The sequence below is a fragment of the Alexandromys fortis genome, unplaced genomic scaffold (genome assembly GCF_014885135.2).
Source record: "Alexandromys fortis isolate MF-2015 unplaced genomic scaffold, M_Fortis_MF-2015_v1.1 scaffold_40, whole genome shotgun sequence".
NCBI classification, from domain to species: domain Eukaryota; kingdom Metazoa; phylum Chordata; class Mammalia; order Rodentia; family Cricetidae; genus Alexandromys; species Alexandromys fortis.
Window position 1 is genome coordinate 3,354,488 of NW_026067966.1, and position 13,505 is coordinate 3,367,992.

The 13,505-nt window shown below is 40.3% G+C and overlaps 1 protein-coding gene across 1 annotated transcript in view; it reads right to left on the reverse strand.

Moving 5' to 3' along the window:
- Positions 1-302: 302 nt before the first annotated feature.
- Positions 303-13,505, reverse strand: part of Vwc2l (von Willebrand factor C domain containing 2 like) — a 152,668-nt gene continuing 139,465 nt past the window's right edge. Inside the window, exon 3 of the mRNA XM_050154270.1 lies at positions 303-451. Coding sequence (XP_050010227.1) covers positions 303-451 — 149 coding nt within the window. The remainder of the gene's footprint in view (positions 452-13,505) is intronic.

Below are 13,505 nucleotides of genomic sequence, written 5' to 3' on the forward strand. Positions count from 1 at the left end.
CCTGTCCAAGGTGGTTTTCTTTCTTGTCACAGAAAATCTTGGTTGTCAAGTCACCATCAAGCATTGGTAATTACAAAAGTGGTGTAGATAGCTATATGCTATGTATATTTTATATAGCAAGAGAAAGAGAGAGAAACTTCCTCTTCGTAAAATAATCACCTTTGTCAACTCCAGAAGGTTTTGCTGGTGACCCTGTTGTAGCTGGCAGGAGTTTGTTTGCTCATTTTGTTGAGTGTTAAACATGTGCCGTGTAGAAACCATAGCATCCCTTCCTAGAACTGGTAACTGTTCGGGAATTTGCCCTACAGAGGCTGCTTGCCTTGGCATTCACGCTTCGAACACTGAGCGGGTTTCCACCAGTCTCCGTTGTGACAATGACAGATGTTACAGTCGTCCACTTTCACTTCAATGCCAGCTGGAATTATTGTAGTTCCGGCAAAGCAGTTTGGACCTGGAACACACACACATGCATTGGTTAGTGCATTAAATCCGGGAGCCTCCCCTCCACCCTCTCCTTTTCTTTCCAAAGAATAAGCCCACCCCATCTGTTAATGAGGTCTGACTGAGCCAACAGCTTGTTATAAAGGAGTTTTCTGGTCAACCCCTTCAGAGTCAAGTCAGAGTCAACCCCATGATCTATAACACACATCTCATATTTCCTATGTATATTAAAGTGAGACAGAGAGATGGAGCAAGAAAAGAACGAGAGCGAGAGGGGGGGGGAGGGAGAGAGCGAGAAAGACATTTGGGGAAAACCCTGATTATTGTCTACTTACTGAGCCCATTGTGGATTAGACTTTATTTGCTTTGTCCTTGGGTGTAAAGGTGACAAAATGTCTCATGAACAGAGGATTGGCATGACAGTACCCATGGCGGAGGTCCTCTCCCTTTCTGTGGAGGGTGTGAGATGAACTTGTTCACTCACCAGATTCTGCCTGGTTCCTGGAATCCCCAGTTTGTTTCTTGATAACAATGAATAATTCATGGATGGATGATTTATTCATGTCCCTAAACAAGCTTTGTTAGAGGTTCATTTGATTTTTTATAAATGGAGCTCCTTTAATCTGCTGGTTATCTATTTCTCTCTCTCTCTCTCTCTTTTTTTTTTTAAAAGGAATGACCCAAATGGTTGGCTTTTGAAAGTCAACAGGAATTTTCTTTTAGTTTTTCAAGTTTCACAAAGCTATGTAGCAGATGATTCCTGCTTTTTCTAGATGGATGAGCGTGTGTGTGTGTGTGTGTGTGTGTTTAATGAAGCATTCTCATATTATTTTTAGTCCTTCCTATATAGGGATGATAATATCCCACAGAATTATTTCTCAAGTTGAAACTGTATTTAAAAAAAAATGACTTCCCATAGTGGATTTCAGAGGGATAGTAAAAAATTATTGGCTTTTAGGAGTTATTTGGTGTTAAGTCTATGAAGAACGCATTTGGGTAAAGAAGGAGATGCTGGGTTGTATCCAGTAACGATTTGTTAAGCCATCAGTTTTGGCAACTTGCCATAATCACTAACTATATGGCAATCTGGTAACATGTCACTAACAATGGCCTGCTTTCACTTTCTCAAGTTTTTTAGAATTTATAAGACTTTCTCTACTGCCAAACAAATGAAATCAGAGGCCGTCTGTAGTGCCAGTTCGTTAGAGGAGGCTTCCTTTTGCAAAAATTATAGCTGCTGAGTTATAGTGCATATTTGTTAAGGACCAACTAGCATGCTTTGGCTCTGAGCCCCTTTGTTTTAGAGCTTCTCACCGTATATAATCCCGCAACAGTGTTTGTGTGCAGATGCCTTTCTCTCACTCTGCTGCTACAAGGCATCCATGGCAGAACATGGGGAATTGACAAGGGCGGGGTGATAGATCAGCTCAATCCGGTAATACGTAACTCTTCATTTCCTGCCTGCACCCATGAGACATTTTCTTGTTCTGATTCCATGATAAATTCTTGGCTATCTTCAAGTGTTGATTATTTCACAATCACAACATTAAATGTATGTATCTGAGGGTTTAAGGAATTAGTTGATAGACTTTATTACTTGTCTATCTACAGTTATGTGGGGGCAATTCAACACCAAACCATGAGTTACTTCTATACCTAGATCTGAGGGGTCTTTGGAGAACTTTACAGGAAGGGTGTCCTATAATATTGCTTCACCTCTCCTGCTTACCGTCCAGAGCTGTCTCCTGACAGAAGCCTGCCAGGTCAACCAATTTTAGGCCAGACAGGGTTTTGTAGGGAAGTAGCTGCAGAAACAGCACTAGACTTGGCCAACACTGTCTGCCTGGAAACAGCCCAGAAGACCAATGCTTGGTCCCTGCGTCCCCTCCTCCTCTCCCCACCTCACCCTACACACAACTAAGACTTTCACTTTAAGCATATATTTTAGTTTTTCCAGAACGAGAAAAAAAATTTTGTTTTTAAATTATGGTTTCAAATACAAAGATGTGCAAGCAACAGGCAGACCATTAAGTAGGAGGAATCTTCACAGTTTTTTTTTTTGAGGATTTGGAACTGTGATGGATGAAACATAACACACTCAGTCTTTTTCTCTCTCATTTGTGTGTGCACATGCACACTCATGGATGTGCTGCTGTCTCTCAGAGTGCTGGAAAAACTCACTGCTACAACAACAGAAGGCAGATAGAATGCATGAAAAGACGCCTTGAAAGTCATTTATGTCTGGAAGGGATATTTTACTAGAGTTCTGTTTTTGTATTTTCTTCTTTCTGCCTGTGTTGGTAGCATGCTGTGATAGGCATGCATTTGATTAACCTCTATCCGTTATGTCTTAAGATCACTTAGAGTTTGTTGCACTTTCAGCCCAAGAAATATTAATTATGCTGATGGATTGAACAGAAATGAAAGATCTTTTGCATGTGACAAGACTGGCCAAAGTCACTGCTTGGGAATGTAGTCAGTGCTCAGGTGTCTACCTGATGGCCAGAGGCATTTTATTAAATTCTGCATCTGGTTTGATCTCCTTAACTTTTGTGCTTCAGAGGTTTTGTTGGTCTTGTTCTGATAGGCTCAGATATAACTGCAGCAAGTCTCAAGTTTGCCATTAAAAGTCATACACTTAAAAGCAATTTAGATAATTGTGAGTAGAATGGTTGGCACTATTTAAAAACTGTTCCGGTTTTAGCCTGCTCCCTACTGCTGGTGACAGTAAGTGCTAATTCTCTTTGAGGGTGTCAGTGCTCTCCATGAGCCACTTATTTAGGCAATCGTCCTTGCTTCTACCTACCATCCTCCTCTTTGGAGGTTGCTCTCATTTTTCCTTTGTATATATGATGGGATAAATTGCTCAGAGGACTGAACTCAATGACAAAGCAACACATTGGGATGTGGAGGACTTGGAAAAACTCCAGAAGGGAATAGTGAAAATGATTAAACGGAGTGCTGGCAGACAGGACCTCCGAGAGAATGCTGAAGGATTAGAATCATTTAACTCAGAGGGATAAGATAGAGGAACACCACAATAACTCTCAGAAAGTTGTGGCTTAAGAGAGGAAAAGTAACCAAATGGGCACTCATTCTGCAATCTAGAGACAGAAAAGATACCCCTCTCTCTGCTCTTTCCTCTCTCTCTTCTCTTCTCTTCTCTTCTCTTCTCTTCTCTTCTCTTCTCTTCTCTTCTCTTCTCTTCTCTTCTCTTCTCTTCTCTCTTCAAGAACTGATACTTGACTGTGTGCTCATATTTTCTCTCTTAAAAATATTTAAGATGTGTAAGCTCTTACCCCAGGTATGTGTTGTACAGTCAACCCCTTGAAGGCAAGAACTGAATATCTGTTATTTCTTACAGTCTAGGCATGATGCTGTGTCTAACAGATATTAAGAACTCAATATCTAGTTTGTTTAGCTGAATAAAATAGGGTGAATGAGCTACTTTTGTGTTTGCCAGAGACAAATTTGTTACTGAATCTATAGATAAGCCCTTATCTGATTATGAGGGCCAGAACTATAGTATTCACTTACAGGCGGAAACGTGATAATTTGTTGAACACTTACTTTATGCCAGAACTTGCCTCATAATGTTTTTTCAATAATCTATAGAAGGCACATGCTTTTCCTCTAATGATATCGAGCCTCAGATATGGAAAATGACTATCCAGAGGTTATATGCCTGGAATGCGATACCACTGAGGTATGAAGTGAAACCTCTATGGCCTGTAAGAGGTTTCTAGTTGCTCAGAAAAAGAAATAGCATTCTAGAACTGAGCTGTCTAGTATTTTTTTGTTCCTTATTCTGAACTTCTGATTAAAATGTAGATTTCTAGTAGATTAAAGCATTTCAGTTGCATATTGAGGTAGGAAAGGTGATGTGGACAGAAAGAAGCAAGATTGGTTTTCTTCAGATCATTATGTATGTACTGTTTTGTGTTGTGTATTTATATAGGATCTAACAAGCATCATTTGTTTCAAAACTACGGAAGTCTTCTGTGGAGAAGATGTGTGGACCATGGGCTTTTCTCAAGCTAGCAGTAAAGTTTCTACTAATGCTGTGTGCACTGTGGAAAGAAAGACAATGAAAACGAATTAGGACAAGGAGAGTGATCTTAGACAAACACTTTGTTACCCAAATGCAAATGGGAGATGCATGTGGTATAGTATTGGAAAGAATTCAACCTTTTGAAAATGTGATAGAATTGGAAATTGGATTCCTTGCTGAGACTGAGCGAGGAGGGAAGAAGAAGAGAGACTGTTAAAACCAGGAGACGGTTTCCCCATGAGATCCGTGAATAATATGCCCTACTATTCTATACTTCTTTGAATATTTATTTTGCATATCTATAAAACCAAAACTAAATTCAATTTTTTTTTCAATCAAAACGTTCAAGAGAAATTTTATAAAGACGAGAAGGAACAAGTGTGAAAGCTGTAACTCTCTGGAGAGATGGCTGAGGCAAGTCAAGACTCTATTGTTGGACAGCACATCTTCCCATCGTCCCCCCCCAACTTCCCCAAGGTACCACGAGGTACATGCAGAGAATATCTTGTGATCAGATAAAAAGCAATTGGAACAGTTTTTTTTTTCTAGCTTTGATAATACAAGGTTTTAAGAAAGCAAGCAGAACATGGAAGGATTCCTATGGTATTTGTGGTTATATGGACCAGGAAGATTTACTCAGACAGTGAAGTTTTCTGATAATCCCCCAAATTTCCCTTACAAAAGACTGCATAGGAGCAATGGGGGGGGGGAGCTTATCTGATCACACATTGCTCCGTAGCTAATGCTCATTTGCTATGCCACACACCACACAATGATATATAACCTGACTAAGTGTTCTGAGGGAAAGCACAGACAACCTGACATGGTCGGTCTAGTGGAAGACCTTGGATAAAGTAGGAGTGGAGTGGGAACCATCTGAGAAGTCAAAAAGACCAGTGTGTCCAGTGGCACACACAAGAAGCTGGTGAGTTACTGCTGGGCATGCAGTCAGATACTGAAATACAAGAAGAAATCATGAAATACCCAAAGATTTCATGGTCTTATTAACACAGTTTCGGTGGCTTCAAACTGAACATGGTAGGTGTGTTTACACAATGCAAAGCAGATCAGGAAATGCTACAAATCAGGGTTTTAGTTCCACCTTTTCCAATCTCCATTTCTCAGTCAGTTGTCAAGCATATATTAGTATGTTACTAGTTTAGGGCTGAAGATTCTGGGTCATTTTCCATGTAAAGATTTTATACTTCTCCTCTCCTCTCCTCTCCTCTCCTCTCCTCTCCTCTCCTCTCCTCTCCTNTTTAATGAAGCATTCTCATATTATTTTTAGTCCTTCCTATATAGGGATGATAATATCCCACAGAATTATTTCTCAAGTTGAAACTGTATTTAAAAAAAAATGACTTCCCATAGTGGATTTCAGAGGGATAGTAAAAAATTATTGGCTTTTAGGAGTTATTTGGTGTTAAGTCTATGAAGAACGCATTTGGGTAAAGAAGGAGATGCTGGGTTGTATCCAGTAACGATTTGTTAAGCCATCAGTTTTGGCAACTTGCCATAATCACTAACTATATGGCAATCTGGTAACATGTCACTAACAATGGCCTGCTTTCACTTTCTCAAGTTTTTTAGAATTTATAAGACTTTCTCTACTGCCAAACAAATGAAATCAGAGGCCGTCTGTAGTGCCAGTTCGTTAGAGGAGGCTTCCTTTTGCAAAAATTATAGCTGCTGAGTTATAGTGCATATTTGTTAAGGACCAACTAGCATGCTTTGGCTCTGAGCCCCTTTGTTTTAGAGCTTCTCACCGTATATAATCCCGCAACAGTGTTTGTGTGCAGATGCCTTTCTCTCACTCTGCTGCTACAAGGCATCCATGGCAGAACATGGGGAATTGACAAGGGCGGGGTGATAGATCAGCTCAATCCGGTAATACGTAACTCTTCATTTCCTGCCTGCACCCATGAGACATTTTCTTGTTCTGATTCCATGATAAATTCTTGGCTATCTTCAAGTGTTGATTATTTCACAATCACAACATTAAATGTATGTATCTGAGGGTTTAAGGAATTAGTTGATAGACTTTATTACTTGTCTATCTACAGTTATGTGGGGGCAATTCAACACCAAACCATGAGTTACTTCTATACCTAGATCTGAGGGGTCTTTGGAGAACTTTACAGGAAGGGTGTCCTATAATATTGCTTCACCTCTCCTGCTTACCGTCCAGAGCTGTCTCCTGACAGAAGCCTGCCAGGTCAACCAATTTTAGGCCAGACAGGGTTTTGTAGGGAAGTAGCTGCAGAAACAGCACTAGACTTGGCCAACACTGTCTGCCTGGAAACAGCCCAGAAGACCAATGCTTGGTCCCTGCGTCCCCTCCTCCTCTCCCCACCTCACCCTACACACAACTAAGACTTTCACTTTAAGCATATATTTTAGTTTTTCCAGAACGAGAAAAAAAATTTTGTTTTTAAATTATGGTTTCAAATACAAAGATGTGCAAGCAACAGGCAGACCATTAAGTAGGAGGAATCTTCACAGTTTTTTTTTTTGAGGATTTGGAACTGTGATGGATGAAACATAACACACTCAGTCTTTTTCTCTCTCATTTGTGTGTGCACATGCACACTCATGGATGTGCTGCTGTCTCTCAGAGTGCTGGAAAAACTCACTGCTACAACAACAGAAGGCAGATAGAATGCATGAAAAGACGCCTTGAAAGTCATTTATGTCTGGAAGGGATATTTTACTAGAGTTCTGTTTTTGTATTTTCTTCTTTCTGCCTGTGTTGGTAGCATGCTGTGATAGGCATGCATTTGATTAACCTCTATCCGTTATGTCTTAAGATCACTTAGAGTTTGTTGCACTTTCAGCCCAAGAAATATTAATTATGCTGATGGATTGAACAGAAATGAAAGATCTTTTGCATGTGACAAGACTGGCCAAAGTCACTGCTTGGGAATGTAGTCAGTGCTCAGGTGTCTACCTGATGGCCAGAGGCATTTTATTAAATTCTGCATCTGGTTTGATCTCCTTAACTTTTGTGCTTCAGAGGTTTTGTTGGTCTTGTTCTGATAGGCTCAGATATAACTGCAGCAAGTCTCAAGTTTGCCATTAAAAGTCATACACTTAAAAGCAATTTAGATAATTGTGAGTAGAATGGTTGGCACTATTTAAAAACTGTTCCGGTTTTAGCCTGCTCCCTACTGCTGGTGACAGTAAGTGCTAATTCTCTTTGAGGGTGTCAGTGCTCTCCATGAGCCACTTATTTAGGCAATCGTCCTTGCTTCTACCTACCATCCTCCTCTTTGGAGGTTGCTCTCATTTTTCCTTTGTATATATGATGGGATAAATTGCTCAGAGGACTGAACTCAATGACAAAGCAACACATTGGGATGTGGAGGACTTGGAAAAACTCCAGAAGGGAATAGTGAAAATGATTAAACGGAGTGCTGGCAGACAGGACCTCCGAGAGAATGCTGAAGGATTAGAATCATTTAACTCAGAGGGATAAGATAGAGGAACACCACAATAACTCTCAGAAAGTTGTGGCTTAAGAGAGGAAAAGTAACCAAATGGGCACTCATTCTGCAATCTAGAGACAGAAAAGATACCCCTCTCTCTGCTCTTTCCTCTCTCTCTTCTCTTCTCTTCTCTTCTCTTCTCTTCTCTTCTCTTCTCTTCTCTTCTCTTCTCTTCTCTTCTCTTCTCTTCTCTCTTCAAGAACTGATACTTGACTGTGTGCTCATATTTTCTCTCTTAAAAATATTTAAGATGTGTAAGCTCTTACCCCAGGTATGTGTTGTACAGTCAACCCCTTGAAGGCAAGAACTGAATATCTGTTATTTCTTACAGTCTAGGCATGATGCTGTGTCTAACAGATATTAAGAACTCAATATCTAGTTTGTTTAGCTGAATAAAATAGGGTGAATGAGCTACTTTTGTGTTTGCCAGAGACAAATTTGTTACTGAATCTATAGATAAGCCCTTATCTGATTATGAGGGCCAGAACTATAGTATTCACTTACAGGCGGAAACGTGATAATTTGTTGAACACTTACTTTATGCCAGAACTTGCCTCATAATGTTTTTTCAATAATCTATAGAAGGCACATGCTTTTCCTCTAATGATATCGAGCCTCAGATATGGAAAATGACTATCCAGAGGTTATATGCCTGGAATGCGATACCACTGAGGTATGAAGTGAAACCTCTATGGCCTGTAAGAGGTTTCTAGTTGCTCAGAAAAAGAAATAGCATTCTAGAACTGAGCTGTCTAGTATTTTTTTGTTCCTTATTCTGAACTTCTGATTAAAATGTAGATTTCTAGTAGATTAAAGCATTTCAGTTGCATATTGAGGTAGGAAAGGTGATGTGGACAGAAAGAAGCAAGATTGGTTTTCTTCAGATCATTATGTATGTACTGTTTTGTGTTGTGTATTTATATAGGATCTAACAAGCATCATTTGTTTCAAAACTACGGAAGTCTTCTGTGGAGAAGATGTGTGGACCATGGGCTTTTCTCAAGCTAGCAGTAAAGTTTCTACTAATGCTGTGTGCACTGTGGAAAGAAAGACAATGAAAACGAATTAGGACAAGGAGAGTGATCTTAGACAAACACTTTGTTACCCAAATGCAAATGGGAGATGCATGTGGTATAGTATTGGAAAGAATTCAACCTTTTGAAAATGTGATAGAATTGGAAATTGGATTCCTTGCTGAGACTGAGCGAGGAGGGAAGAAGAAGAGAGACTGTTAAAACCAGGAGACGGTTTCCCCATGAGATCCGTGAATAATATGCCCTACTATTCTATACTTCTTTGAATATTTATTTTGCATATCTATAAAACCAAAACTAAATTCAATTTTTTTTTCAATCAAAACGTTCAAGAGAAATTTTATAAAGACGAGAAGGAACAAGTGTGAAAGCTGTAACTCTCTGGAGAGATGGCTGAGGCAAGTCAAGACTCTATTGTTGGACAGCACATCTTCCCATCGTCCCCCCCCAACTTCCCCAAGGTACCACGAGGTACATGCAGAGAATATCTTGTGATCAGATAAAAAGCAATTGGAACAGTTTTTTTTTTCTAGCTTTGATAATACAAGGTTTTAAGAAAGCAAGCAGAACATGGAAGGATTCCTATGGTATTTGTGGTTATATGGACCAGGAAGATTTACTCAGACAGTGAAGTTTTCTGATAATCCCCCAAATTTCCCTTACAAAAGACTGCATAGGAGCAATGGGGGGGGGGAGCTTATCTGATCACACATTGCTCCGTAGCTAATGCTCATTTGCTATGCCACACACCACACAATGATATATAACCTGACTAAGTGTTCTGAGGGAAAGCACAGACAACCTGACATGGTCGGTCTAGTGGAAGACCTTGGATAAAGTAGGAGTGGAGTGGGAACCATCTGAGAAGTCAAAAAGACCAGTGTGTCCAGTGGCACACACAAGAAGCTGGTGAGTTACTGCTGGGCATGCAGTCAGATACTGAAATACAAGAAGAAATCATGAAATACCCAAAGATTTCATGGTCTTATTAACACAGTTTCGGTGGCTTCAAACTGAACATGGTAGGTGTGTTTACACAATGCAAAGCAGATCAGGAAATGCTACAAATCAGGGTTTTAGTTCCACCTTTTCCAATCTCCATTTCTCAGTCAGTTGTCAAGCATATATTAGTATGTTACTAGTTTTTTAAGAAAAATATCACAGGAACTTTTCTGTCTAGATTTTATACCTCTATTCTCCTCTCCTCTCCTCTCCTCTCCTCTCCTCTCCTCTCCTCTCCTTCTCTCCCTCCCTCCCTCCCTCCCCTTCCCTTCTTCTCTCCCCCCCTCTCTCTATGAGAGAGACAGAGAGAGTAAAGACACTAATGATGTAAATTTTACTGCTGTCGCAATATGACTCTCTACAGACACTTGTGGATGACTTAGAGAAGACATATCTCCGCAGATGAGGGCTTTCTGCTCTTGAAAAGTCCCGTCACCTTACACGTTTTGGCATTGTATGATGACAAGATAGAATTTCTTTCCTCCATTGTTCTCAGACACTAAACATGCCAGCCAAAATGCTGACTTAACTTTTACATTGGTTTCAGCAGTTAGTACATGGGCTTGAGTTAATGACGAGAATAGAGTATCCCTTATAGGAAATAAAATCCTAAAGGAGATGGTGTAATTTCAGCCTGAGAGCTGAAGTAGATATTAGACAGGCAGTTATCTTGGGATCCCATAGAACTACATACAAGGTAACTGAGATACTGTGTTGTGAAGGGCACAGCAGGAACCAATTTGGTATCAACAAAACTAGCCTTGGATAATTTAACTTACTGGAGGAAATTGTATCTGGACAATATCTGCAGTAGCAAAACAAAGCTGGAGATAAGCCAATTGAAGCAAGGATCAAAAAGTACAGGTAGGGAGCAGTGAAGACCTACCTTGGCCACAGAAAGAGCAGGTGACCCATTGATTTCACCAGAATGGTTCTCTGGATTCTGTTGCTAGAACTATACACATAACCTCCCATTCTACCAGTCCTGATGGGATCTGTGGCAGATGTATCTAGCTGTAGTACACCATGAAGTGCTCATCCCAGCTGGAAGAAGGGTTGGGATACGAATCTCTAGCTTTTGTAGCTTTTCTGGGAGATAGAAGATGTGTAGAGTGTCATGAGGATGTGTTTTTCTTCACCATAAATATTAGCTATGGTCTTATGCTCATTCCTTTGTTCTGAGACATTAAAAATGCCAGCTAAAATGGTTCACATTTCTCTTATATTAGCTCCACTAATGTCCAGAACCTGTGGAAACTTCTCAGTTCAGCAAACATTGCTCCAATCGTCTTTTCTTTCCTTTCTTTTACTTTTCCCTCTTTCCCAGACAAGGTCACACTTGCATAGTGCAGCTTGGCCTCAAACCCCAGACCTTTGGGCCTCAGATTCCCAGGTGCTGGAATTACTGGCAAGTGACACTGCTCCTTGACTTTTAAATACTTCCTAGGAGATATTTATGGATTATCTTATTTTCTCTTCCACTGAACTATTTTTTTCTTGCTTTTCAGGTGAGACACGAAAGCACAAAAATATCAAGTGACTTTCCCAAAGTCTCACAGCTAATGAGAAATCGAGATGTGGAGGACAGAACAATCTCTGCTTGTTCCATCTCAGAAAGCAATCGTCTTGAAAAGAAGAGCCACTGCTCATTTCTCTCAAGGTTTGACAACACCCAGGATGATGAGATTGCAGTAGAAGTAAACAACTTGGCTATTTAAGCTTCTGGGGTGAATGGGAGACAAGGGGGGGGGCGGTGAGTGGGAGAACAGCTGAATGGGAAGGGGAGTTCTAGCTATAAAATTCACCTGTGAGGCAGAGAAATGGCCCCTTAAAGAAAGATCTTCACAGAACTTCTTCCCAAGAGTGACATTTGGTCCTCAGAAGGCACAGATGGTCGACAGGGCAGTAGCATAGCTCTGGTGATGAGCGTAGGAGTCATAGAAGACAGCCAGGAAGACATGGAGATGCCTCGGGAAGCAATGCCTTATTTTTATTGCTTATCAATGCAGATATTTTTTAGAAAGTTAGACTGGCCAGGTCATCTTTATCTGCACTCTATAAAGTAGTTTCTGGGTGGTTATGGCGCACACCTTTAATTTCAGCACTCAGGAGGCAGAAGCAGGCGGATCTCTGTGAGTTCGAGGCCAGCCTGGTCTACAAAGCTATTTCCAGAACAGGCTCCAAAGCTACAGAGAAATTCTGACTCAAAAAAAAAAAAAGTAGTACGGCTTCTTTGAAAATTCTGAGAACAACTTTATACTGTTTAATTGTCCTCTTTTGATTATTCCAATCTCTAGCCTTGATTTGAAAGTTCAATATCGACACTTGGTATCTTTCAGAAATTAGTTGTAAATGATCTTCCTGCCACATAAGTGAGGCTAATTTCTATTGTGTGAAGCCATAAACATCCTATATTTATTTCTCAGATCATCTAAATCATTGTTTCAGTGAATAGTAGGGCTGTGAACTTCGGTTTGCAATTGAATTGGATTGGATTATGTCCTTCCCTCTGATTTTAATTCTCTGCTTCACCAAATCTGATGGGACTTATTGTGTCCTGGAAAAGAAAATAGTTTTCTGATCAGGTGGGTCTATTTTCAATTATTAGAATCTTGGAAAAATGTTGATAATAAAACCAGCAATTAGAGATGTGCACAATTAAAATGGAATGAAATGCCTTAGCCCTTCCTGGTGACATGTCCCGGGGGCGTTTTTCGGCATAGCCAGAGAAGAGGGATGGCATTCCAGTTGCCAACAGGAACATTGGACTAGATGCCTCTCTCCACCTGCTTTCAATCACTAATCCCTATGTTACTTCCAAACCCTTTTGATTAAACTTAAAAACAAAAAGCTCCTTAGATTAAGGTGGCATGATTCAGGAAGGATCATTTTCTCAGAGGCTGCCCTGAAGGTGACTGTTAATCATTTTATTTGAAAATTCAATATTGCCAAACTCCCACACAGATTTCAGTCCAAGAACTCCAGAGATTTTTCTGGCCCCTTAGCACATAAGATTTATTGTTTGGTGTTCCAGTTAAGTCGATTGCAAAGGGCGAAGCCTAGAGAAGAAGAAATGGCCAAGACACAAAAGAGAAAGGTAGCCGCTCTTATTCTAAAGACAGGCTAACCAGTTAGTTTTGGGCACAGGGTGACGATCTGGTTCAGTATTAGCTGTCTCTAGCTTGCCTGCCTGGCCATCTGCTTAGTCAAATTTTCCACACTGAAACATGAGTGTCCCACTTCATTAGAACTGTGAATGCCTTTCAAATTACAGCTATCCTAGGCCGGGTTCTCACAGTCCTACCCTATTTACCCAAAACTCAGAGACAGGTAAAACAGAGAATTAAGATCCTGGAGCTAGACAACTCCCATTTCAATCCTGGCTGTGGGAACCGAATGTCCTTAGATGTAGAGGGGAATCAAAAAAACATAAGAGAATTACTCTATAGAGGTGTTGAAGAGACAAATTTTCATCTGGAAAGCACCAAGACT